The sequence below is a fragment of the Castor canadensis genome, chromosome 2 (genome assembly GCF_047511655.1).
Source record: "Castor canadensis chromosome 2, mCasCan1.hap1v2, whole genome shotgun sequence".
NCBI classification, from domain to species: Eukaryota; Metazoa; Chordata; class Mammalia; order Rodentia; family Castoridae; genus Castor; species Castor canadensis.
In genome coordinates this window covers 201375793-201403682 of record NC_133387.1, presented here as the reverse complement: position 1 = coordinate 201403682, position 27890 = coordinate 201375793, and the positions used below count along the sequence as shown (strand labels likewise).

At 37.6% G+C, this 27890-nt stretch overlaps 1 protein-coding gene across 11 annotated transcripts; it reads right to left on the bottom strand.

Moving 5' to 3' along the window:
- Nucleotides 1-88: 88 nt before the first annotated feature.
- Nucleotides 89-27890, bottom strand: Ccdc82 (coiled-coil domain containing 82). 11 transcript variants are annotated; one of them, XM_020177493.2, is made up of 9 exons: nt 26617-26763; nt 25776-25847; nt 22424-23145; nt 21748-21943; nt 13220-13312; nt 11981-12105; nt 10741-10911; nt 5801-5986; nt 2646-5439 (listed from the first exon to the last, which is right to left on the bottom strand). In XM_020177493.2, exons 3-9 carry the CDS (start codon nt 23129-23131, stop codon nt 5317-5319), a joined length of 1602 nt encoding a protein of 533 aa, XP_020033082.2. In that variant the 5' UTR covers nt 23132-23145; nt 25776-25847; nt 26617-26763; the 3' UTR covers nt 2646-5316. The 11 variants fall into 11 exon arrangements, with proteins under 11 accessions (XP_073922959.1, XP_073922960.1, XP_020033082.2 ...); XM_020177497.2 differs by lacking the exons at nt 25776-25847; nt 26617-26763 and adding an exon at nt 27773-27890; XM_074066857.1 differs by lacking the exons at nt 25776-25847; nt 26617-26763 and adding an exon at nt 27361-27500.

The following is a 27890-nucleotide window of genomic DNA, read 5'->3' as shown; positions in this document are numbered from 1 at the left end:
ACTTCCAGTAAGAAAAAAAATTCCACAGAAGAACCCATCTGACTAGAATGCTTCTTTCAAGAATTTTAAGATACAGAACAGAGTCCAATTGTTCACTCCACAACTGTTTTATTATGGGAAAATTTAGGTGTACAAAGTAATATATATATCAAAATATGCTTTTAACTGTTTTTGGCTGAACTTGTCTCCTTAAGATCTTCAGATTCTAACATATATAATTATGTGAGGAAGTTATGGATAAAAAATAATAAAATATGTATCAATTATTAACATCTAGACAAAATCAAAAGCAACATTACAAGCATGGAAATACTTATTGTGAAGTTTTTCTTGAATGTGAGGGGTGAAAAACTCTGCAGACCTGAAATCTATCTGTGAGGGAAGTTTGAGGAAAAAAAGAAAGCTCTTGTCTACGTGGAATGGCTCAGCTGTGGTCTGATGCTGAGGCTAGGAGACTGAACCAAATAACACACTGAGGTTTCTTCTGTGGCTTGCTGATTTAAATGACAGAGTCAAATAAATTAGTGAAGAGTATTTAATACTGGAAAAAGTAATAAACAGGCCTGGACAGGAATTCAGCAATAAATACAGAGAGATGTTAGTCTAAATATATTTTAAATACAGTATTTTCTACTAATCTGATAGGGCATGAGCAGCTTGTTCATTTGATAGTCATCTGTTGTGAAGGCATTGTTACACAATTTTAAAATACATTATGGACTTAAAAATTATAAAACGTACGCTCTATGTACATCAGATGAAAAGTTTTATTAGACAGTAGAGTGCTATCTCATGGGAATTTAGATGAACGTGTCTTCAACAAGGTTGCTTTCCATGAACAGACACATAAAACATATAGCTATGTCACATGATACAGAGAAACAAGACTCATGATCTTCACATTTACAGGATTTATAAAATCTTCTCAGAAGGAAATGTGTTACAATTCAGTCAAACTTCTCATCTTGAAAGTAATCCGCAAAATTGAGATATTCTTGAAGTTGACCATATTTCTGCATATATAATAAAAAAGCTAGTTATTTTACTCAAAACAATGAAGATAAGTTAGACCTTACCAAACTACAGACAAATAAGAACAAGTTCATGTCACGGTAATTATGAACAAAAATCATTAGAAATAGGAACTCAATTTCAAATAAGCATCTCTAAGTCACAGAAAGCACTGGAAAGAAGTTAAACAATAGTATTATTAATTTTATAATTATCTTATAAATTATAACTTTTCTATTTATGCAATAACTTTAATAATGTGCTCAAAAAATCAGTAGAACACGTACGTCAAATACTCCTCTAATGACTGTCTAGGTACAGAATTTTAAAGTGATACTTTCCCTGTTCCCAAGGGAACAGAATTCAGTAATACTACACCAATGACAACCAGGAATAAATGCCATAAAGAAGCATAGACACTGTTACGAAGGTTCAGAAGAAGAGCCATGCTTAGTTAAGGTGACCAGGGAAGAGTGGCATGTAAGCTGTACTGGACAAAAAGATTTGGTAGACAAAAAGATCAGTGGCTAAAGGTTTCTGCAAACACAACAGTTCATCCAATAGTGATGAGAGAAGGACGTATGGGATTTGACAATAAGCTGAAGATTTTTTTAGAGGAACAGGGAGGGCTAAGATTGAGTATAGAGAACAAAGAGTCTGAAATGCTAGGTTAAGGAGTTGAGTAGTAACTTGACAGTCAAGGGAATGGTGATCTGAAGATGGAGGATAAAGAACTGGCATGAGAGGTAAGGAGAGGAGTTAAGAGTAATTTAGAGCCTTCAAGGAGAGAGAAGAGGTGAGTAACAGCAGGGCTACCTCACAGGTAGACTGAGGAGCAAAAAAGATACATGCATTTAGTTTTGGACATACAGAACTCAAAGTGCTTCTTTCAGTAGAGGAGATTAAATGATCTAATGGCTTCTAGACTCTGTGAATTCTGGGCTCCACCTCCAATGAAGTCAGGGCAGATTTCAATCGACTTTTGTGGTGGGGATATAGAGAAAGGAATGTGAGGAGTGCATTTCCTTCTAGACAAGGTCATAAAACCCCTTTCTATGCTCTCAAGTCTCTGGTTCCAACACCTTCTCAAGAAGGAACAAAAGACTAAGAGGGGAAATAGCCTACAATCTACTTAGGGGTTTTCTTGGCCTAGTGCTCAGGTAGGTTTTATAAGGACTAAGTAGAACTACTTTAGGACTATAAACCAATACTTTAAAAGGCTTTTTTTTATGCTGTTTATAGTCTCTTTATATTATTTTTCTCAATTATTAAATTTGCTTTGGAAAATTAAAATCTATTTCAGTTATCCTAAAGAAAGGAGGTAAAATCTCTCCTTGCTTTTATTATGAACAGAAGCTAACATCAAATGGTCACTTCCTAATCCTAGGTCCTATCCTAGATGTTCGAGACTTGTTACTCATTTAATCTCCACAACAGGAATTTTCTAATTATGATTACTTATTTCACAGACAAGAAAACTCAGTCTTAAGGAAATAATGTTACTTGCCTCCAAACTCTACTGCTAGAAAATGGCAGCACAAACACTTAACTCCATGCTTTTAGCCACTGCTGCATGCTGTTTCTAAATTTTACAGGGTGGGGTGACAGCTTTGGTGAAAAAAATATAAAAAAAACACAAAAGGGAAAGTGAAACAGAGAAAAGGCAGTCAGCAGTTCTCTGCCATCTTTTCCACCTAAGAATGCAGCTCCCATTGTTCTTCCTCACTCACATTTGGAGAGCCTGGGTCTTCCTTTAGTAATGATGAACCTACCAATGACAGCTGGGAATTGTGAATGGAATGCGGGAAAGCAGTCAACATAAAAGGAGCTGGGAGTTCTCCACTCACAAGTCGCAGAGGAACCCACAGAAAGGAATGGGTCTGCCACAGGAAGTTTGAGAGGCAGAGAACAGAACTCAGAGCAACAGGTCTTTTAAGCACTGGTCCTTCATTTTTAATTTATAGACAAACTACTCAATCTTTACAATATTGAATGTTTAACACCCTCAAGGATTCTCAGTCAGTTTAGGGTGAGGCCAGGAGTTATATATTTTTTCACAAGCTTCTAGGTGATTCTAGTTAAAGGCAATGCTTTGAGAAACATTAATTTAAGGGGTGGAAAAACAGGAAAAGAGGAAAAGCTAAAAGGGGGAGAGAAGAGAAGAAATGAGGAGACTTAGGAAAGGGCAGGGTATCTAATTATAATTTAAAGTTCTTATTTCCATAGCAGTATGTTGAAAATTTACTTGGAATACAACTGTAGAACTGACATTCAATGCTTCTGTGAACACGTTCTTTGCTTTCCTGCTCATGTATCCATCAACCCATTCAATAATCCCATCTTTTTTTTTTTTTGGTAGGACTAGGGCAACAACCCCATCTTCAACTGCCAAGAAACCCATCTTCAAAGAAACGTTCTTCTCAATGAAAAGACATCTGAAGAGTTTTTCCAAAGATGTATTGGAGTATTTTAGAATGAGATATATTATTGTATCTATTATATATTCTGGCTTTATTACAATTTCCCTATCACTTTTCTCTTCTTATACTCAACTTACTTCAATACCTCTTTAATATCACCAGATTAAAAATAGGCAATCCTATTTTTATGGGTAGGAGGAAGAAAAAGAATGAAGTCCAGGTGGCAGGTCTCTGGAAAGATACACTGAGGTATCCTGAGATGACCAAAGAAAAAGGCTTAAAGGGGACAGATAAAGGAAAAAGCTGTGTGAAACACATTCTGGGAGCAGGGAAAACACAGTTTGTGTAAGCAGAGCCTTCTCTGACATAATTGGGAGGTGAGAGCAAAAAAGAGCTGCTGAGATGGGTATTCAAGAAGCACAGCGCCCAGGCATTCCAAAAGGTGACAGTCACTGTGGCCAAAGGCATGCATCACAAAACACATGCAGTGCTGTCACTCAGAGGCTCACACACAGAGGGACATGTCAGAGCACTTGATAAATGCTGAAATTTCATCACAACACAAAAAACTGATGTGGGTATATACTGAATGAAAATTTCCTGGTGTCTAGGAAATCTTTTGAGAAAGTGTATGGATAAATATTTTTTAAGTGAGGGGAATCTCAAAAAGAAAATGAAGCTCTTTGTTATTTTTATGTGAAAAAATGTGTATGATCTTGAAATGCCTTCAGTGTCTAAGGTTAAGTTTTATTCTTTGTGCATAATATGACATTTGGCTTTCTCCCCCTAAGAATTTGTTTTCTGGTTTCTGATCCTGTCTATTGCCCATTCCTTATTAAGCTTTCTCTAAGGTACATAATTTAGAAATACTTTTGGATTTTCTGTAAGAAGTTTAATGCTCCCCACACATAATATTATTATATATTATTATGCACAGTCAGTTTTCTACACCTAGTACAAAATCCTTAATAAATGTGGAACACCAGGCTGGGGGTGTAGCTCAGTGGCACAGAGCTAGCCTCACATGTACAAGGCCCTGGGTTCAATCCATAGTACCACAGAAAAAGAACATATTTATAAATATGCTATGCCAATAAGTTTTCTAATTTCACTAGAGGACTGTCATCCCTTAAAGGCAGCAATAAAAGCACTTAAGATCTAATCTCTAGGAAAATGAAGACAGGACAGGGTCACTGGATATGTGATGGTTCTGCCCAGAGGCAAACAGAAAAGCAGGGAAGAGGGAGCATTTGGGGTAGGAGAAGTAGAGGCAAATAAATGATAAAAGAAAAAGCTGAACAGAGTAAAATGAGAGAAAGAAGACTAAAGGACTGAGATGTTAGGGACAGGCAAGACCAGTGGGTGGTGGTTTGAGGGGAGGATAATTGTCTAAAGGACCAGGATGTCCTGTTCAGGGAGACCTCCACCAAACATGACACATCCTGAGAAGTTATGGTGCTGCTGTTCTCTTTTTCTGTCCCTCTGCTCATGTTTATTTGCTCAGCTCTCTTGCCTCCCCTCTTACAAATTTTCTTATGACATAACCCAGGCAATGGATCTCAAGTGAGGCCTTTTCCTTTTGTTTTCTTTTGATTAAGTATACTACTGATATGAGTTGCCTGGATATCTACTACTTGTTCTCATACAGCCTTATACCTGGAGTTGTTTTAGAAAGCTGAAAACATTTTAGCACTTTTTTCATGTGCCACAAACAATGCTAAAAGCTCTGTGAGAAGACCAGAGCATGTAGGCTGCTGGCAGATCTTCGGGAATCCAGTGCACTCTTCAAAACCCCCACTTTATCCCTGGTTATCAAATTTAGTGATCAACAGGAGATGGGGGAATCAAATCAGTGCTGTGGCCTGAACCTCTGCACTCCCGATCTTCACTGCTCACATGCCAGCCCGTGTCCTCGAGGAGAGGATGTGGGTGGCTTTACAACTGGCAGCCGAGATCCTGTCCTCAGTGGCACCGGGTGCTTCTTCCCTCTCAGGTCCCAAGAACTGTTCTAAAGAAGAGGAAGCAGACAAGCAGAGTGAGTCCTATACTGTGGCAAAGACAACCAGGAGGCGGCATATATATGTAGGGAGTATACATGTAAAAGCGAAAACACAGAGGTCCTTCAGTAAGGGACAGTATCATTGCTTATTGAAATGTATCTGAGGAGCTGAGCACAATTTTGGACCAGGGATCTATTCGGGGCAGGACAATGGTAAGCATGGAAGGAATGAGTGGAAGAAGAAAAAGTACAAAACAGGGAAAGAGGAGAGTCTCTTTGAAATGCCACTGTCCTCTCATCATTTGTATCTCTCTGCTGTCACAAATAAATAGCTCCAGAGTTGCAGAATGAGAAGGCGCCTCAGCCTTACCTCTTTAATCCAGCCATTTTCTTTTGACCTATTGAAAATTCTTTCTACAGTTTCTTTAACCTGTTCATCCTCAACTTCTTCTGTCTTTGCAATGGAGCAACATTCTTGGTACAGTTTGAACTTAAAATGTTTCAGTTTATGATAAATTCTGGTGCGATTAGCACAAATTCTGCCAACAGTAAACACCTAAATCAAGAAATAAACATTATCTTACAAAATGAATGTGTAATGCAGTAATTTTCAGGTTTTCTTTAATGGTACAATCTAATGAATGCATTCTTAATTTTATTTTAAATGTTTATTCACTGGCTCCTTCATCTTCTCTTACTTAAACAACCACTCAACAAAAACTGAGCACCCGCTATGCTTCAAGTATTGGGCTAGGTACTGGAGATAGGTCAGTGAAAGACCTATATTAGGGGCTTACACTCTTGGGAGAAAGAAAAATCAACACACAACATGACAAATGCTATATACAACATGTTATCTAGACCTAGTGATGAAGGGCATTTAACCCAATCCAGAGAGGAGAAAGGCCACCAGGTGGGTGATTGTTGACCTAAGTCTTGAAAACACAGAGTTGGCCAAGTTTGGGAAGGAAGACAAAAAATGGCTTGTAAGGCAGAAAGATGAACACCATCTTTTGCAAGCAAGAGAACAACTGCAAAGCTTTGCATGTCCATATTTACTGTGCAAAAATGCATGGGTTATGATGATACTCTAACCATGAGCAACATGTAAAATGAAAAAATATCTTACACCAATATTAAGTATTGGTAAGTTTGTTACTAAATAGTTTTTCCCAAAGTAAAAAAAATAACTGTGTTTAGGTATATTTGTTGCCTAACTTAATGTGCCATATGTGAATGAGACACTAACATTTTACTGTTTGCTAGCTAGAGAATTTTTAATTTTTATGATTATATGGACTAGGATTCTACGACTAAAACAGTTCTTCTTGTGAAATCAATCAACTAGAACATTTCTCTTTCGGAATGTTTTGAATGGCCATACAAACCTACAGCTAAAACAGAAAGAGGGCATCATTGCACTGATCAAATTGTCTATTTCATGTACACATTTCTCTTGTAGAAAATACGTTAGAAAGTGTTTCAAACGTCATGAAGTTTTAGCAACCATACTGTCATGTGGTAGCTGGAGGAAAGTTCTTGTTAGTAGGCATATTTGTGTCTATGCCCAAGTCCACCAAAGGGTGGTGCTTTTGCAAGTTCAGTATAAGTGGTATAGTATAGTTTTTAGTATCATCTATGAATCTCATGCTCCATCTGACAAAGAACTGTACTTTTTTCTGAAGCCACACTGCAAGTGAGTATACAGGTGCTCACGTTCAATAGCTAAGCCCAGAATGTGCTGCCAAAATTGCATGAGGACTGGCAACTGCAGAGTCGATGTGTTTGTTTACATGTGAAGATGATGTTTTGGACATCTCACGATTTTTTCTAAAACCCAAAAGGTTGAAGAAATGCATTCAGTTTTTTTTTCATGCTTCTGTGAAAACCTTCTTGCTTTTCAGAGCATCAGAAATAATAAGGCATTATTGTACTTCGCTTTGTTTATTAAATAAGCTTTTTCACTTCAACGTTATTAAACCACTTGTGGTATTAAATGCCACTTCAACAATTCAACTAGCAATCCATCCCACTGCAAGTAAAGGACACCCCAACAGTTGCTGTGGCTATAGGGGACCTCTGTGTCTCCATTTCTGCCATCAAAGGTGGTCTTCTTCTGCTGTTCTGAAAAAAGCTGTCAAACAGCATTGTGATCCGCAGTTCTATATGATGAATTTCAGAATTCCACAAAACAAAAGGAATCTATCTGTGTAGAATTTTTAAGTTGGAAAAAAGGGAAGGAGAGGTATTTGAAAATTCTTACCTTAACTTCTTTTCCTGCATGAAACAAAAGTATTCTTTGAAAACATTACTTTTTTCCATCTCTACTTCCTGTCCCTTTGGTATCTACTTCTCCATACAAAGGTCAATAAACATCACATTACCTTTGGAATGTTCTCATTCTATGTTTTTAAAAAGGTTGTATTACAGTTTATATTGAAAAGCCTAATTTTATATAGAAGAACCCTACCATTATAAGGTTTCATAGAAAACAAGCTGCATACAGCAGGTGTAGTGTCCATCAAGTAGGTAAAGCTAATCTATGCTTTGAACAGTTTCCTTACACAGCCAGAAATATATTCAGCGACTACTTTTAAGTATCTGACTGCATTTCCATACAATAAGGAAACTATTCAAGCAAGAGAGAGAGTGTCAAAAACTTGCCAGAGATAGAGGATAAGTGCTGAAATGAGAGCTCGTTGTGCAGGGTCAGCCCAGACTGAGAACTGAGAACTGAGGAGGACTTAGCCACTTCAGATATTGTTGTGAATGGGTGATCCTACATATCCAAAATGGGAAACAGCTAAACACTGCCACCAAATTTTCCTAAAGCAGAAGATGTTAAATTGCAAAGCAGTAGAAAAAGTGATTTATAATTTATGAGATACATTGCATAGAAGTGTAAATTACCCTGGCTAAGTAAGAGCAGGCACTAGATGTCTCGATGACATCCAGCTCACTGTAGGTAACTTGTTGAGGTACTTCTCTAAGCTCTTATTTCTATACAGAGGGGCCAGCAACCTGTGGAGGTCAAACTATGAAAGAGAAAGAGAAAAGGATTTTTAAGCAAAGAGGAAGGCTGGGAAGAAACAGTACAACAGCCTGAGAAGGGCTCTGCTTCCTTGCAGGGCCACACTGTGCACTGACATTGCCTCCGAATCTCCACTTCTTCCCTCAGGTCTTAAGCCTCTGAAGGGGCCCTGGCAGAGTCGCAGCAAAACCAACTCAAGACTGCTTTCAGTCCTCTCAGCTGCCTCTCATGGCTCACATCTCTTCTGTCATCAAAGCATCCTTCCTTCTGAAGAAGCCCATCTCTTGTAAGTGAGGTGAGAATCACTGAACAAATTCATTGCTAAGCAGTCTTTTTAAATATTGATCGCACCTCAAAAAGAACCCTAGTTAATCCCACGTCAACTTTATGTAACTGCAAGCAGCACCACAAAATAACTTGAGGATGGATGTGAGGGTAGATGTGCTGGATTATAAAAAGATTTTTTTCTTTCTTCTTTCCTTATGAGCATTGACACTATTTATTTATTATATTGGGGTTTGAACTCAGGGCCTTGCAGCACTTGAGCCATACCTTCAGCCCTTTTTGCTTTTAGGTTATGATTTAGGTACAGTCTCACTTTTATGCCCCAGCTGGTCTGGGATCATGATCCTCCTATGTGAGACCTAGGACTCCCACACAGCTGGGACTATAGATGTGTAATACCACACTTGGTTTAGATTTATTGACTGAGATGGAGGTCTGTTAACATACCCCCCCCCATTGCTGGCCTTGAATTGTGATCCTCCTAATTAACAATTAATAAGGATAATAAATACTATTTTAATGGTTATATTATATTCTGTGACATAATGTGCATATATCATAGACTATTACATCACAAGCCTAATATTTTATTTGGATTGTTTCCAAGTTCTTGTATATAAATAGTTATAAATAATGATTCAATGAAGTTCATGATTATGCCACTTGCTTTTACTGAAGTTTTTGCATAGGATAAAGTTGTGTCCTGACTATATATAGCTTTGTGACTCTAGCTATATAGTCATCCAGAATTTTAAAACATATAGAATACCCTTTCTTCTTTTAGGAATCCTACTTTCTGTGAGTCTACCAGCTTCCAGGCAAACTTGATAATACTGCATTTTATTATTTGAATTAAAATGTACATTGCTACTTTAGGAGCTCTGACCCTACATCTGACAACAGAGAAAACATTTTCCACATATCCAACTTTTGTGTTTTCCACTGTATGACTAAGTGCAGTAGTATTCTTTGCTTTTATTTTATAGGCTCTATTTTACTTTTTAGATATTTAAGTCAATTACCTTCATTTTCCTTCACAGCAGTGTCAGAGCTCCAGAAATGGTTTTCTGACTCCACTGAGAACAGCAAAGGTTGCATGTAAAGCAACACATTGGATCCCGCAACAGAACGTGTTCCATGAAGTATTTAGTCAGCTTTGCTGGGATTCTAGGTGTCTATCTCATAAAAGTCACAGATCAGCTTTTAACAATGGATAAATTTTCACATATTATGTTGAGAAAAGTAGCATGTTTTTACAGTAAATTGCCAAACATCAAAAACTAATTCTGAATTCATTATATAAATTTTCTAAGAGATTCTTGCTGCCTTTATTGCTCTGAGGGATCTGGTCAATTATTGTTCAATAGTACTGAGGAGTCATATTATAAGAATTTAGTAGGAGTATTTCCACTATCTTAATAAGAGGGAGGATTTGGAGACAATGTTGGGTCTCTCTCATGCATAAATGCAGCATTCTTATGAAGACTGAAAAGTAAATAAAGTGGTGCCTGCACTTTCATCAGTGCTCCCCTCCTCACGTATACTGATTACTGTTTCTTCAGTTTCCTCCATCATTCTCTCAAAAGCAACAGCATCCACACGACATGCTTCTGATACACGGCATTCTGTGACTTCTCTCTTGGCAGGCCAATGACCATCTTCAGTTGCTACCCACAAACAGCCATGCAGGCTGTAGTGGGTCAGGCTCTCCACTTCCCCTGCTCCAGTGAGCTCCTCATCTCGTACTTTCCCTTATTGACAGTTTGAGTGCTGTGCACACTCAGGGTACACGCCCGATTTTATTGCCTCACTGAACTAAGAATGGATAAGATATATAAGACACTGCCTCATAACAATTGTGCCTGCTTTTCCTTGCACTCTTTTCCTGTATAGTGTTTTTCTTCTATTTGTGAAAATCACTTAGGGTTATGTGTGCAAGCTTATGAACAGAAATTTTCTAAATACTGAAAACCGAAATTAGAGGAAAACAATACCTGTTTGTCATGTGACATAAAATCATCTGTCTCCATAGTCCTGGTATTGTATAACTTTCCTGACAAGTGCACTGAATATCTGCAGTGGCGATGTAGTCCACAAGCCTGGCAGCAGCAGTTTTCAGGATTCTTCCAGTGGATACTTACACTGGAATAATTTTCAACCCGTTCCTAAAAACAATTTAAAAATAAAAATGACGTTTAAAATAAGAATCTAACCAAATTAAAACTGATCTTAGGAATCACAGTGGAAAGAACTGTAAGAGTAAAACACACTGGTATTGCTTACTCTCATACGGAGCACATGGTATTGCTCACAGTAATACTGAGTGCATAGTAAGCATTTTACATTTTTAAACTTACAAAATGGAGTTTTGATCTTGGCTGTTAACTGAAAAGAAACCAGACTAAAAAAAACTTAGGTTCTCTTTCTCGTACTTATAGTCACTCCTAAATGGTGTTTCTGAAAACTTTCCATTTCTTTCCTTCACATTCTCATCTCTAATTAGTGTTGATGAGGTATTAACCAAAACTAGGGAAGAAAGAGCAGAAAAATCCAGGATCAAAAAAGATATTATTTCATTTAAGCTAGATAAAAATTGAGAAAAATATCACATTCATTCTTCATTGTATGAATTATACTGTATTTCCACAAAATATTCCAGAAACAATTTAATTCTTCCACGGTTACTTCTACAGTTCTGTGAACATAAGCACAGTGGATTAGGATTTCAACATGTCCAGTATGGATGGACAGTATAACAGCTGAATTATCAGTGAGCAGACAATCTGAGAAAACACTTGGCATAAATCAGCTTTAGTGAACTGTGAAGCTACTTGTGTCGAGGTACTTCCACAGCTTAGGCTGGGGCTGTGTGAGGCACAATTTTTCAGTTATTAGATTAGGCTTTACCATAACATTTGAACTTCAGTATGAGCATGTGAGTAGCATGGTTACTAATTCACACTCACATCCTCCACCAGCAGGATGGTAGCTAAGTGTAACAGTGACAGATTTCTTTTCACACTGTGTGTTAAAGTAATTTATCATTTAGAACCACTTAATTATCGAATACATTAGTGTGGACAGTTAAAACAGCAATAGCCTTTAGAAAAGATGAGAAATCACAAGCTGATTATTTCACACAGAGGAATACCAAGACTTTACAAGATCATCCCACCTGAGTGGACACCAAAGTCCCAAGAGGTCCCTCCACAAGAGGTTCAGAAACACCTATACCTTATACTGCTCTTTCCAGCGACTTCTAGAAGCTAAACTCTCCAGACGAGGCTGAACAAAGCGATTATCCAAATAATGAAGAGATGTCAGCATATCTTGTGCATATGATTTTTGCCTGGTGCCATCTATCAGGGAATCAATGACAATAATAAAAACAATCACTTTGTCCATGTGAAATACAGTCTGTGAAGTTTAACTTTGTTTTCCTGCCTTCCGTGAAGTTTTCTTAATGAATCTAGCTAATAAATTTGTCATGTTTCTTTAAATCACTACAATTCAAACACTTTACCCTGGCTTACAAAGCCTTTCTATCTCCTACTTACTCCTTTGAACTTACTTCTTTTCCTTCTCTCCCAAGTCATTTCACTCTAGCTACACAGACCATCTAGCTGCTCTTGAATGCATCAAGACTTTTTCCTTCTGGGGCCTTGGCACTTGTGCTCCTACATGTATGCTTTACTTCTTCCTGCACTCCATCAGGCTTCTGCTTAAGTTAGCTATGAGAAACAGTGTTGGACCAATCTATTCAACATGTATATGGAATAGACTCTAGCTTCCTTTATCATTCTCTGCCTTCTTAACCTATTTTATCCTTTTTTCCAAGAACTGAGCACTAGTGTAGGTCATACTTTGCTGTTACATATTTGTTTACTCACTTATTGCTGTCTCTTAATTAGACTTCAAGAAACATGAGGGCAGGAATCTAGTATGTCTTAGTCATTGTCATATCAATATCACCAGACCTCAAATAATGCCTGACTTATAATAGGCACTCAGTATTTGTTCAATAAATTATGAATAAAATCTTATTTTGGTACATAGGTATTCAACACAGCAATTTGTAGCTTATAAAATGCCAGATTCTATGCTAGATGCAAAGCACATATAAAAGGTAGAACTCTTCTTACACTCTGGCATGGGAGGAAAGCATAAATATATTTTCAGTATAACATGAAAAGTGCACACAGGTGTTGAGGCACCATTCTATTTTAAGAGGCTATATTATGTCCTCAAATTCACTGTGACTTCTTTAAAGGCAAGGACCTGTCACACATAACAAATAGCAAACACTAACAAGCTTTTTATATTAGTGTATTTTTGGTATAGCTCATCCTAGAAAGAACAATCAGCAAGCTTTAAGAATGGTTCTCCTTAGTTTTGTTTAATCTAGTTTTAAAAGTGAGATTGTTTAAAAATTAGTAAAAAATTTACAATGTCCTATTTATACTGTTAACTTACCATACAATGTTCCCAGAAAAGATTCGTCTAGGGCATTGATTAGAAGAGCCTTCACAACTCTTTCAAAGTGAGTATAGTGGTCACTGAAAGAGTCTGAAATTAATTTAAAATAAGTATTAGCATCTAGCCCTGACTCCAAGTTTCCATCCCCGATGCTAAGAAATCAGGACTATGAATGGCAGAATTTGTTCAATCATACTATAGCTGCTTAAGTGACTCATCGGCTCACTAAGCAAATCTCCATTTTCCCAATCTACTAATCCAAAGTTTTTACGTCATTTTACACATTCCCAAACTTATTAAGGGAAAGCTCTTTAGAGAAATATACGCACTGTACTGTGATAAACTCAAAATCTTAACATGTGCATGTCAGTTTTGATTATCAGCTCGACAGCAGGAAGAGTTTCAAAGAAATTGTCTAATGTGCTTTGCTGGGTGAAACCTGCCCCATACAGTACTGTCCAAGACACTTCTGCCCTAGCCAGAACCAGTGGGTACAAAAGCTCCACTTTCCTTACTCCTCTTTTAGATGTAGGATTTCTACATTGATTTGAAAAAATGGTGTCTTTTACTTCCCATGACACATATCTAAGCCTGCATTTCCACTAACCCAAATCTCATACATGAAACTGTCTGTGGTGATAGGCCAGGCCGTGTTACCATTCCCATTACTTTAGGGTTAGAGTTTACTATCACTGTGGAAAGATTCTTTATCAAACAAGGCCCCTTCCTTCATCCAAATGGTCTTCACAGAATATTTGCCCTGCTCTGGGCACCTGTGAAGACATAGTAAGAGCAGGCTGAGTATTTCTGGAACTGTGGAAGATGTTTACAGGATTAAAGCAAAATAAGACCAGTCATTAGCATCCATGAATGGATTCTGGCATTCAGTTGAGGTGAAAAGATGCGATTGAACATGAAAGGGCTTTATATCTATATTTTGGTGACTGCTTTTCAGACTTTAGGGGAAATTTCAGTATGTATTATTTTCTAAGAAGACACCCCTAGAACTGCTAAAGTGATAAAAACAAAAACACAAAGTAGTAATAAAAGCAAATGACACAAGTGGGTAATTTGTACTGGGCCCCTTAGATTTTAGAAGGCCTGTAGTCATTGGAAATTACAAAAGAACAGAGTGTGGCCATTAATGGATATAGTATTTTCTTTAAAATCAGTAGAGCATAATTGGAAAATGAAATGCAATAATACTTCAAGAGAATTCAACTTTGACTAGACCTTCACCAAACTTGGTGTGTAATACAGAGTTGGTACATAATTTTGTGTTAAAATTCATCTAAACTCTATCTAGAACTTCCCAAACTATATTAAGGAAAAGCTGTTCTGAGAATATTAAACACAATGTTAAAAGGCCAAATTCATCCCTGTGCACCCAAGTTTATCAAACAAAATGCAACAGAATTTTTACCCTGAATTTATCAGTCATGAACATGTTAATACCCAGTATTATTTGTCTGCTATGGAGTTTTAGGAGCTACTGTTCTATTTTGAAGACCCTGACAACACTTCTTTAGGATTGGAATAGCAAAGGACAGAGATCAGAATCACTGGGGAGCTTCTTCATAAACACTGAGTCCCTCATCTATCACTGTGAGTCAGAATCTTAAAATGAAAGGTCAAGAGAAGGCCCCTACTTCATTATGTTTGAGCAGAAGGGGATGGTGGTGGGATTATGCTCCTGGAAGCTCAAACTGAAAACACTTAATAACATTATTGAGCAGACATCATTGTAAACCCTTACATAAAATTGCTTTATTTCTCTCAAGCCAATGAGCAGTCATTACCATTGGTTTACTTTTAGTTGAGGAAACTGAAATAGAGAGTGGACTAGGGCTGGCTAGGCAGTCTGCCTCCAGATGCCATGTTCCTCTCCCCTGGCCAGGAATGTTAGGCACTGTATTTAGATTTGGAATTCAATTCCAAAACACAGTAGACTTGGATGGAAAACTGGAAAAATAAAGTTAAAATTTCTCATCTTAAATGTAAGAAAAATGACACCCTTATCAACAAAATAACTTACCTAATGCCACATAACAAGAAGCTGAACCAGGCTTTGAGCTCAGAGCTCTTCCAGGACTGTTACAGTTCTCTGATTCCTACATTCTGTGAATGTCTGTAGAGTATCATAGGAATGGAATTTAAAACCTTCCCCATGATCATTTTGTTGGTTTTTTCTTTTGGTGGTGCTGGGGATTGACTCCAGGGCCTCCTGCCTACTCATCATGTACTCTACCACTGGGCCCCAGCCCCAGCATGATCGTTTTAAAAAACTAGGAAACAGTAAAGGAAAAACTCACAGCATTTGTTGTGCACAGCACAATCTGATTTTCTAAGGTCCCATTTGATAGTATAATCATCTTCTATTGGTTTCCACACATCCCTTATCACACACTAATTTCACAAACAGACTTTGTTTCAGGGCCATGTACCCTTCCTAGTCACCTGCTGTCATTCTCATGCCAGTGCTGCAAGTTTATGATTTACTCTATTTTCAGTATTTATGCTCATGCTTATTCTTCCAAGTGAACTTTAGGACTGTTTTGCAAAGTTGAACCAAAAATTAATTTCAGAGGAAACACTTCCTTGTACTATGTATATACCTTTCAGAACTATACTTGTCTTCTGCATTCATTCATGTCTTCTATTTCACAGCAAAGTTTATTTTTGTATCTATAGAGCCAGGTTTTTCTTAAGATTAGGCTTAGGAAGTGTATTTTGGTTGGCAGCATACATGGAATTTTCCCTGATTATATCTTCTAAGCATTTATTGCTACTATACAAGAAAACCATTGGGTTTTATATATTTAGTGTGAATTTGGTCATTTTTCTAAGATCTCGTAGGTAGGTATTTGTGGGAGCTGAGTGTCCTGAGCCTGATGAAATTGCTAAGGGATGCCTGGCCCTTGTCTCTGCTCTTTCCCCTAACCCTGGTTTTGACAGTGCTAAGTTTATTTCAAGAACACGAGAGTTTATAAATATTTCCTTGGCTACAAGTACATAGACTATTAATCTATTTATGTACTTCCTTCTGGAATGGAGGTGTAGGCTCAGAAAAGAGGCAGAGGCAGAATAAGAAACTGACTTGTCTATACATTCTGTGTACCATCCACATAGGGAAAAAAGAATGTGAGAAAAGATGAGAAACCATGCAACATTACATTCTCAAAATATTCATATCCTCCTCTTCTGCATCCTTTGTTAATCAAGTTAGAAACTTATAGTTTATGTTTGTGTGTGTATGTAGACACACAGATGTAAATATATATTGTTATGGTCAATATAACAGTATTTGAATACCGATACACCTCAATTTATGATGGGGTTATGTCCCAATAAACTCATCCTAAGTTGAAAAACATCTACAGTTGAACAATTTCCTATGTAAAACCATGGTATAACTTTTAGTACATTCATATCTTTATATATGTTGTAAACTTTTCTTCCCTTAGATTTTCATTTGTTCTTTATATCATACTGTAGGAATCTTGTGAAATAGGGTATTTCTAGTCCTTTATACTTTATCTTATTCCTCAGAACTGTTTTTTCTCTATACTACAACTTCTCAGATTTATCCTACATATCATGATGAGGTTTTCTGTACTATTAATTCTGCTCTCTACTGCTTCCAATATAGACTGACTTGCTATTTTTAATTTTCTGGCAGTTCCTCCTTCTCTTAGCTAGCTGTTACTTCTAGTTTGTCCTTACGGCCTTCTGCGCTTTTTCCCAGATCGCATGGCACACACTTTACGTAGTCTCCTCTGTCCCCATCAGTGAGACACTTTTCTCAGGAACTTCTTCCTCAGTCTACTTTTACCATATGCCACAACAATTTCACTGGCACTCTTCACTCATCCTAGAACAGGAGTAAAGTTCTATAAATATTTAATGTAAATGGCTGTGATAGTGCTCTTAGGCCTACTCTTTATTATGTCGATAGAATTCCTTCAATTGCTAAGAGGGCACTGAATTGAGATTCATCCAGACTGCAAAGTCTCTAGGGAGGCACCTGTAGACTGAAATGTACTCTTCTCACCTATACTACTTGGTTCTTTCACGCAGCACGTATGGTAGGGTACTAGACATGTAATCTTTAATGTCAGTGAGTGAGAATATTTGTCCCATCACTGTAATAGTTTTAGCATGAGAACGACAGAGATCTGGTATGTAATGTCCTGCCTTCTACTGTATCTTTTGTAGGAGTTTCAGTCCCAAAATATGAAGAGACACTAGAAAGGATTAACAAGAAGGGAAAAAAGACTACGCATGTCTTTAACTGCTTCAACCATGTACCAAGAAGGCCACTACCCTGCTTTAAGGTGACATAAATTAATCCCACGGAGTCAAATGGCAGGTAAAGAGGAAATGACAAAATGTCTTTTCTCAGGCACAAATGCTCCCTTCAAAAGCCAAAACTGCAATGACCACTGATTATAACTGAATACAATGTACTGATTCAACTGTATACTGAAATTGGAGTTAGGGGATGCTTCTCCCAAATTCTGATCTCATGCTGAATGTGAGTTCTTACAAAAGTTGGCAGGAGAACGAATCTGGAAATATTAGTCTGATTGTAACAGAATGACATTCATTATTCATCATGTAGGCTACTGTTTTCATGGGAAATACATTTTCATTTCATAAGAATTAACTTAGAGCAACTCTTGAAACATAATCTCTCAGCAAATCAAAAAATTGCTTGCATATTAAATTGTATCAACTTCACTTATGGCATAAAATTGGTTAATATGAAAAGTATCTAAATCAAAAATCATCCATGCTTTTCCTCTATGTTTAAAAATTCAGCTATGTCCAAAATCTATCTGAGTATTGAACAATAGAATTCAAGAATCTTCAGTTCCTATAATGCGTCACGAACTCTAATGGGTAATGGAATACAAACAGGAGGGAAGTTGGTTTGCCATTTTCATTAATACTTTTAAATTATTTATTTTTGAAAATGGGCCATTCACATGGCTTATTTTATTGGGCTTTACTCTTTTATGTATCAAAAAAATTCTGGTTTTGTTGTACTGTTCTGACCAATGTATGAAATTATGTGACCACTACTATGGCAGTTATTTTACCACTCCAAACTCCTTCACAATTCCTCTTAATTGTTCAGTTTTGTATGTAGTGATTCTGTGATGTCTGAAAGACTTTCTGAGAAACATGCTCAGTAAGATGAGAAAAGTTTGGGCCTTATGCTTAGGAGAAACTTGTTTATAATTACAAGTTTGGGAAATTTTGCCTATACATTGGGCTGAACAATGGGAAAGAGTCTATCCCTAGTACAAGCAAAAAGAAAGTTATTTGAGGATGGAATCCTTGGAAACACCAAAATTACTTGGCAAATGGACGAGAGGAATACAGAATTAAAAGGGGAGTGGTACCACAGAAGCTAAAGAAGAGCATCCTGAAAACAAAAGTGGCCAATGGTAGCAAAGGACACAGTAATACCAGATTAGTATAAAGATAAGTACAGGTCATCAATAACCCAGGCAAGAGTAATTTCACTGAACTGGTGGATGCAAGAACCTGAATAAAGCACTCAGTTAAAGTATTTTAACTGAGAAACAGGAACAAAACATGTAAGATTGAGAATAGTGGAATGTCAAGAAAGGAAAGGCATGAACATGGTTATAAGTTTGGGAAAGATAGCTTGTAAGAATAAAACCACTGAAAATAAAGAAGCAGAAATTGTAATTAAGAACACCCAAGACAAAGTATATTCTGAAAAGTGAGAGAATATTTTTCCGTGAGGTAGAGATGATAAGTAATAAAACAAGCCTTGAGCTACTTGTATTCATCCAAATATATTGAAACCTTATGTCCACAGAAAAAACCTGTACACAGATGTTTATGCAGTTTTATTCATAATTGCTAAAACATGGAAGCAATCAAGAAGTCTTTCAACAGGTGAATGTATAAATAAACCGTGGTAAATCCAAACAATGGAATATTATTCAGTGATAAAAAGAAATGAGCAATCATTTCATGTTGAGACATGCAAGAAATTTCAAATGCATATTGTTAAGTAAAGGAAGCCAATCTGAAAAGTCACATGCTGTGAGATCCCACATATGCGACATCCTGGTAAAGGTAATCTATGGAGAAAAAAAAAGCAGTGTTTCCAGGGGCCCATGGGAAGGAAGGAAAGATGAATAAAGGACAGTGAAACTTTATGATACTGTAATGGTGGGTACATGTCATTGTATATTTGTTAAAATCCACGGAAGGCACAAGACAAAGAGAGGGCCCTAATGGGAACTGTGAACTACAGTTAGTATTGGCTTATCAGTTGTAACAAAGGTATCAAACTAATTCAAAAGTTAATAATCAGGGAAAATGCACCTGTGAGGAAGTATGTAACAGCTTTGTAGTTGCCATTTAATTATTTCTGTAAATATCCAAACTGCCATTTAAAAAGGGAAGCATAGAGGTGTAGGGTAAAGAAGGAGTTTGAAGCAGTTCACATGCCCTGGACTCTTAGTTCCATTAATTAGCAAGAGTGGATTTGAGCAAATATCTCTGGGCAAGTGTTTTATCACATTGTAGTCACACAGTTAGGACGACAATACCCCTCATTTAGTACCCTTGTGACTCAAGTGCCAGTGGTAGGTGAACCAGTGCCTATTGATACAAGGATAAAAGTTATTAATTTACAGTTTAGATCTATGCCTACTTTTGGCATCTTTAAAACTGCCAAGTTTCTTGAAATCTGATTTGTACCTCAATCTACTGTTTTATGGTAAGGTGTGAGAGCTATGTTAATTTTAGCATATACTGCCTTTTTAGAAAGAATACATTCTTGAAATGAAAAATTAAAAAAAAACTATCCACCAGTCTATTTCTTCCACAATTGTAAAACATGGTCAAAACAATCTCTGAATTTACACGGATCAGAATCATATATATCTAAATGTATCCTAAATTTTCAGGCCCTATATTTTTATTTTCATTAACTTCATAAAAACATAAAAGATTCTAAATAAGCTTTAAAAGGCTTAATAAAACCAGTGGTTCTCAATGTGTGCTCTCTAGATGCCCCCTGAATCCCCACGCCCATTTAAAGAGATCTGTGCTGTCCAAGCAGTAACAGTAAGCTACTGTTTTTCTGACATTTTCACTGATGGTGCAAACACACAATGGACAGAGCAGCTGGCCCCTTAACAAGTGCCATGGCAGTCACACCAAACTGCTAGTAATTATTGTAGTCATCACTGCTCGACATGCATACTAAAAAAGACACTTCCACTTAAGAATGTCCTTGATGAAGTAGTAAAAATTGCAACTGTTTGACCTGGGGCAAAGCCTCATTTGTCATGAATACTATTGTTATTTCAGATGTGGTGATCTGTCAGGCAAAAAAGTGGCGAGCCTGTCACTTCAAGAACAATTCAGTTTGCTGCCATTAGGAAAACCAACTAAGTAAAACTCAGAATTTTGAGAAACTTGTGCTATTGTGAATGACAGCTTCCCAATACCATAGGAATATTCTAATGATATTGGTGATATTAATGAATGTGAAGTTTTAAAAATTATCATAGTGAAATGTGTCAAGATTTGGAAGATCTACAAAACCCACAAAACCAGTGTTTTCCAAATGACTAATAACTGTTACAAAATTGTGCACAGGCAAGAGCACCACCCAACCAGCAAGACAGACCAATGGACTGCAATGTGCACAGTGAACATTCATTTGTATGCTTTCAGATTCCATATGCTAAATACCTTTAGGAAAGTATCATTTCTTGAATTTTGGTACAGTTTCAAATTAGCGTATCTGCAATTATTTTGAAAATACTGTTAAGATAGTCCTCTCCTTTCCAGCTACCTAGCTATATGACAATATCCACAATTATTTTGGAAAATGCTAACAGTGATGGAGGATGAATGTATCAAAGTACCTTATATATATGTATGAAAATAATGCAAGGAAACCCACTAAAAATTAAAAAAAAAAACCCACAACTAAAGTACCTTAAAATTGCTCCTTTCCTTTCCTGTTACTTATCTGCGTGACACAAACTATTTTCACACACTTTGACAGAATGACTACCAATATAAACTAAAGCAAAACAGGCATAAGAATCCAGTTTCTTTCTTAAGCTTAGTATTACAGATACTTCAAAGAATATAAAACAATGCCATTTTAATTTTTTTAGAAAATATAGCTATTTTTCATGAAATGTTATTTCTATTACTATAATGAGCTAATTGTTATTTTAAAGAAACAAATTAACAAATATGTTTTAAATTGTATTTCCACAGTGGTGGTAAGTATTGATAAAAGACAGCCCACTGGAAATAAAGGCTTGCTGGGGTCAATAATAATTTTCAAGAGAGAAAGTGTTTCTGAGAGCACTGGAAGAAACTATTAGGGTGACAAACTTAAGATATCTGAAAATGAAACCATGCAATGATCAGAACATGGTATTAAAAGGCTGACTCAATGCCTGATCTAATGGTTTAAACAAGTCATAAAGTATCGTCGTTATTTAACTTACAAAGGGAATTCTGTTTTACTAATTTCAGTTGTGATGTAGTCAGCTTTTTTCCTTGTTGATTTTTATTTTCTTCATCGCCCTCCTCATCTTTCACTACAAAGTCATCAATAATATAATCATCTCCATCTTCATCATATTCATAATCCTCGTCCTCTTCCTCTTCATCACAGCCTGGGCAGGATTCCTTTTCAGAGTCCTAATTAGATGAAAATAAGTGCTTAAGCAAACTGTGCTTTTAAAATGCCTACCATGGATATAAAATTAAAAGATTAAATCTGAAAGCAAAAAAAAAGACCCACAGAATTAAATTCATATTTTCAAGTTAAAAAATAATTTTGTCGTGTTATATGAGCTTTTGAAATTAGAAAGACTATACCTTAGTTAAGTGACATGAAAAAGACAGTAATAGAAATAGTTCTAAACACAAAAGAGCATCAAAAAAAGTCTTTCAATCTTAAAAAAGTGATAGACTAAGGCTCATGATAAAATAATGTTACTAAAAACATCATTATTAGAGATATAACAGTGCAATCAAACATGTTCAGGGATACTTGGTTAAAAAATAAATTCTAGACTTATTGAAAAAGAACAGACTCATTAGTACTTTGACCCTTGTAAAAATGAAATACTTTTAAGTAAAAATTTAAAACAAGGCCACCAACAAAATACAACACACCTCAGTATCTCTACCACTACTGCGTCTCTGGCGAGATCTCTGTTTCGAGAGCTCCTTGAGCTTCTGGAGCTGTTCTCGCTTCCGAGTGGCTAAGGATTTCTCAGGGTTTTCTTGCTCCGCTTCTGCTGAAGAACACTCATCTTCAACCACTCTGCGTGGACGTTTAATACCTATTTTTCTAACCAGGACGTCACTGTCGTCACTCTCGTCACTGTCATACATCACTGAGGCTACCCTTTTTCTTTTCCCTCGCTTGATGTGTTCTTCTTCTACATCCTCCTCCGTGACTGGTCCAGTGCATATGGTGACATCCTCCTCCTCTTGACTTGGATACCTCTCCTGGTCTGGAAAGTCTGTGCATTTGGCTCCGCTTATTTCTTCTTCACAGGCTGGACTGTTGCCAGTATTGACTAAAGGCTTGCTGCTACTTCCTTCACTTTCAACTCTGATTAACTTAAGTTCTGCTTCATTTCCTGGAGTTTTATTATCAAGCCTCTCATTACTATCAAGCTCTTCATCATTATCAGCATTTTCATCACTATCAAGATCTTCATCACTTTCTAGCTCATCACTATCAAGCTCTTCATCACTATCAAATAATTGTGAGATACTATTTCTTTTAGTCCGCCGCCAATCAACTCGAGATTTTTGCTCAAGCACTTGAGTTTTAGAATTTTTCCTTGTTTCACGTCTTCTAACATGTACCATTTCCTCTTAAGCTTCTACAAAATAAAGTTATCAGGAATATAACAATGATAACCACATTACAGTAAGGAATGCATATATGGCACATATTTATTTGACTTTATTAAATGGCCCACAAAGGCAAAATCACATTACATATCTGGGTAAACATGGCAGAACAGTTACTCTACAAATAATTTACTGAACATCTAGGAAATAATCAAATGAGTATCTGTTCTGAATTATGCTGTGTGTTGTGCAAAAAGGGATACAAAGAAAAATCACGGTCCTATGTCCTTCTGAAAATTATTATGATGCTTAAAACTAAAACATACAAACATGTAATTAAGAAAGATTAAAGGTGTTCATTCAGTACCAAATGAGTGATTAAAAAAATACCTGTTAAAGAAGTGTGAAGATGCAGGAATAATAGGAGGGCAAGCAATGAGGAACATGTGAGGAGCTACAATCCTGAAGGACTGGTTATGTTTGGAAAGCATGAAATGAAAAGTAACTTCAGGCAGTTAAAAATGGTTAAGGGCAAAACTCTGTGGATAAAGAACACGTCATGTTTAGAAAATAAGTATGACTAAAAAGCTGTGGAAAATAAAAAGCTTCAGGATCAAAAAAAGGAGACGGATAGAAAAGCACAATGAAATTACCAGGATGATTCATCCTGTAAGTAAAGGAGGATTCTGAGTACAGAAATGTCATGAATTATAAAAGATCAACTTACATGAAGAAAGTTATAAAGTAGTAATTAACAATAAACAGCAGTAAGTCCGGAGAAATAACCTAACCACTACACACTACAGTTGTAGCCTCTATAGTCATGAGTAAGGTGCCAATGGGGTTAAAACATTCAAAGTGAAAAATACAGTATAATCTGACAGAAAACTTACTAACAATCCAATAATGCAGTCAAGTAGAAAAAGCAAAAAAGTTTCATGGCAAAGCAGAGCATGGTATTAGGAAGAAAAACAAAACTGTCAGTTTCTGCTTTCAAAAAGGGTGAATTCCATTACAACAATCACAAGCATGTGTTAAAGGAACAATCAGTGACAGGTAAGAAAATCAGTAATACATATGTACTTCTGTGGTTGCTAAGGAACAGAGGCACTATCACAATGTAATGAAACTGACTTCATAATACACCTGTAAGAGCTTACATATTTAACTGAGTGCTATCCCCTTTTAAAAAAAATCACCTATGAGGCTGATTACTCCAATATTTCCACCACAGCACAGAATATTTTTTAAAACCATGGTATCAAAAAAACAAAAATAAAATTATGAAAATAATGTTATTTTTATTCCAAAGACTGGCTTCAATACACATTATATTTACTTGTCTTAGTTGTAAGGTTATTGTTAGCAACTTCCAAAAATGAAGACTTTATAAGATGAAGATTAACTAGACATTCAAAAACATGTGTGACATACTCTCACGGTGACTCCCAAACTGCAAAGCCAGAATTTTTTTGAGCATCAAGTTTATAGCTGTACAGGCGATTACTTGGGAGAGGGAGATGATACCACTCATTTGATTGTACAAACACTCTGGTGCCCGCAGCAGTTACAATGTTATACACCAGAAATGATGTTTATAATGTAGGCTGAAGTACAGCCTTATGACAATCACTACTACAAGATGTTGTCAGCAATATAATAGCAATCTTAATAAATTCTAGCCAGCAGACCAAACAGTCTATTTGAAATTTTATTTTGGTTGCATCTTACAGAAGGCTTATATTAAAATCAACAAAGATAAACAAAACCAACAAAGATGTATGGTCAAAATTATCCTTTTAAAATAATTCCTATATTACTCTTCAAAGTATGGTTTTGTGTATACTATACTGCACTAAAATATGTCCACCTAGTCTCTCCTCTAGTTTTGTTTAAACACTAGATAAATTAGACAGTTTATATCCTGAAGTCATATAGTTCAAACAAGTATATGTATGTATAATTCCCAATAATGCATATGGGAATTATACTGTAAAAGGATTTCTTGTAAACTTGTCTGAATTGGGAGAAATAGTGAAAAAACATTTATGATAACAAATTACAGATATGGTTTCAATAGATACACTAAACCAAATATGGACAGTAAGAAAAAAGCATTTTTAAAGTAAAAAATGATTTTATTAGTACTCATAGCAGATTCACATACACCAGATAACTCTCTTACAAAGTATAACTTGTTAAACAATTATCATATAATAGATGATTCCTAGGACAATGGCAGAAAGAATACTTCACTAGCCAGGTGCCTGGGGCTCACACCTGTAATCCTAGCTACTCAGGAGGCAGAGATCAGGAGGATTGCAGTTCAAAGCCAGCCTGTGCAAACAGTTCACAAGACCCTTTCTCAAAAAACCCTTCACAAAAAAATTGGGCTGGTGGAGTGGCTCAAGGTGAAGGCCCTGAGTTCAAGCCCCAGTACCGCAAGAAAAAAAAAAAAGAATACCACACTACTAAAAAGACCTATGACTGCACATAGTTCAGTTACAAAAGAAATTGCCTACATTTAAAAAAGCTTTTCAGTGTATTTTCATAATTATTCAAATTTATTATTAAATTTTGATGATGATCATCCAAGGAAGATACATCTATGTTCATTTATAAAAATCACAGCCAAGGACATAGAGGTTAAATGACTTACCTAAGAGCTTGTTAGAGACGGAGCAGGGATTAGAAACCAGGTGTCCTGATTCCCAGTGCTACACAATGACGGCTGCCAATATCACATTTGTACAGTAGTGAAAATTAAGTTTTTAAAATGGTAATCTGTCATTATGCTAAATTTTAGTTTCACAAAATAACCATCAAAATGGCCTTAGTTTACAAACATGGGTTTTTAAAATTATGTAACTAAATTTTAGTGTGCATGGGTTATGTAAGAAACTTCTGGAAATTATTTATCCATTGGTCAAGAAAGAATGTGCAAGAGATGAAAATTTGCAGACTTCCCTCTTTCATCTGATTGATGACACTGCTCACAAAATTTAAGGGAATCCCCAGTGAGCCCAAAAGTAAAAATTTCAGAGAAAGGCAGTTTATGAGAAAAGTATTTATTTTGGAAAACTGCACAATTCGAATGCTTGAGGAGGCAATTTCATTTAAATAAAATAAATTCTTTTATTTGGCCAACTTCCAGATGGCCAGAGTTTCTTTTACTTCAAAATTGCCATTTGTATGGATAAGGTTAAAAAAAACTCTGTTATTGAAAGGGAAATTAAAACATGGTGTACTCCTTTTTGTAAATTCTGAATATCTTTTATCATATTAGGCTGGGGAGGGAAGAATGACGACAGAGGGAAAAGGTGAGTGAACCTGGGGAGAAAAATAAGACAGTAAAGCCAGGTTGATGAGCAAGACATCTTTGTCTTTAGAATTCACTCAAAAAAGAATCCACGCAAATGTATGTAATTTCCATATATGGAGGATATACACTCAGTTTCTTGACACGGGAATTTTATCAAGCTTCTGAAATGATGCCTTACCTTTGGGCAAAGAAAAAAACACAGACTCCCAGGTTGCAAGCATGAATGAGCAATGCCATCACGTGTTTCAGCTGCTGTCAACTAAGATGCTTATACACAGAGGACCCACAGGCCACACTCCTCGTGTCTCTCCTCTCTCAGTGACTCTGCTCCTTACAAGAAACACCCTTTCTTCCAGGGCTGAAGTCACTCTAGGGAAGACCGCGCACTAACATCGCCCACGTGCCGTGTAAGCAAGCAGTGGGGGGCACAGCGCACATTCTGAAGATGTGAAGGTCGGTGGAAACCCAGGCTGCCATCTAAAATTCCGCCGGAAGGGAGTCACTCAGTAGCTCCCCTTGATGTTTCTTTTTACTTGCGAGTTTGCAAAGGAAACAGGACTCAAGCCAAGAACTAGTTACCAAGTAGCCATCAAAACACGGCCCGTGCTGGGGTGGTGCGGGGGACGGACAGGGGCGTGCCTGGAAAACATAAAGGCAGTCTGCTCCCCGAGGAGCTCACAATCTTAGGAAATGAAAGCCCTAGGGACTCAGAGAGGCCAAGTCCCCTCACACGGCCGCGCGATGGACTTCGGTCCGTCCACTGGCTGGAAAAGAGGGCAGCGGGGGGGGGGGGGAGGAATGGAAATGAGACCCGGGAAACCACGGCCCCCGCCCTCGTAAGAACCCGTCCTGCAGCGCGACCCCGCGGGGCCGAGGACAGGCGCAGGGCCACATCCGCAGGGCCACTGTCACCATTACCAACCTGGCTCCGGGCGGCCGTGCACCCCGCGCGGCCAGCGTCCACCACCCGCGGGAGGAGGACGCCAACGCGGTCGCTAGGAAACAGGACCTCGGACCCCGCTCCGCCGTGACGCGCGTCAGAATCAGAACCGAGAAGCTGCAATGGCCGCAGAAGCCCGCGCTTTCCCGCCTCAGGCCCGCGCGCCTCCCCACGGCGGAAATAACGCGCGCGACGCTCTCAGCGCCCGGGCCGAGGAGGAGGCTGACGACGAGGCGTGGCGCTGCGTCCTCTCAAGCAGCGCCCGCCCGCGGGAATTCCACTCTGGGCCCGCCAGGAGGCGCGGTCTCCCCGCCCCTCTAAGCAGCCATTTGCCGCCAAGCGACAGCCAGTTCTCCCGCCAGGATCCCGACCAGCACCGCCCTCCCGCTCTCACCTTTCAAAGCACCTCCGCCTCCGCGCCAACGCCCGGGGCAGACGAGCGACGCCCCACCCACTTCCGGGACTCAGGAGGAAGTCCCGCCCCTAGGCGGGCTGCCTCCCGGCAAAGGGGC

Bases quoted from the DNA above. Each gene is read 5' to 3' on its own strand.
- Ccdc82 (XM_020177497.2), bottom strand. From the start codon at position 23,131: ATGGTACATGTTAGAAGACGTGAAACAAGGAAAAATTCTAAAACTCAA. The intron at 5,987-10,740 runs GTATTGTTTTCC...TTCTTGATTTAG, and splicing joins TTATGTCACATGACAAACAG to GTGTTTACTGTTGGCAGAAT. The intron at 5,440-5,800 runs GTAAGGCTGAGG...CCTCTTCTTTAG, and splicing joins AAAATGGCTGGATTAAAGAG to AACAGTTCTTGGGACCTGAG.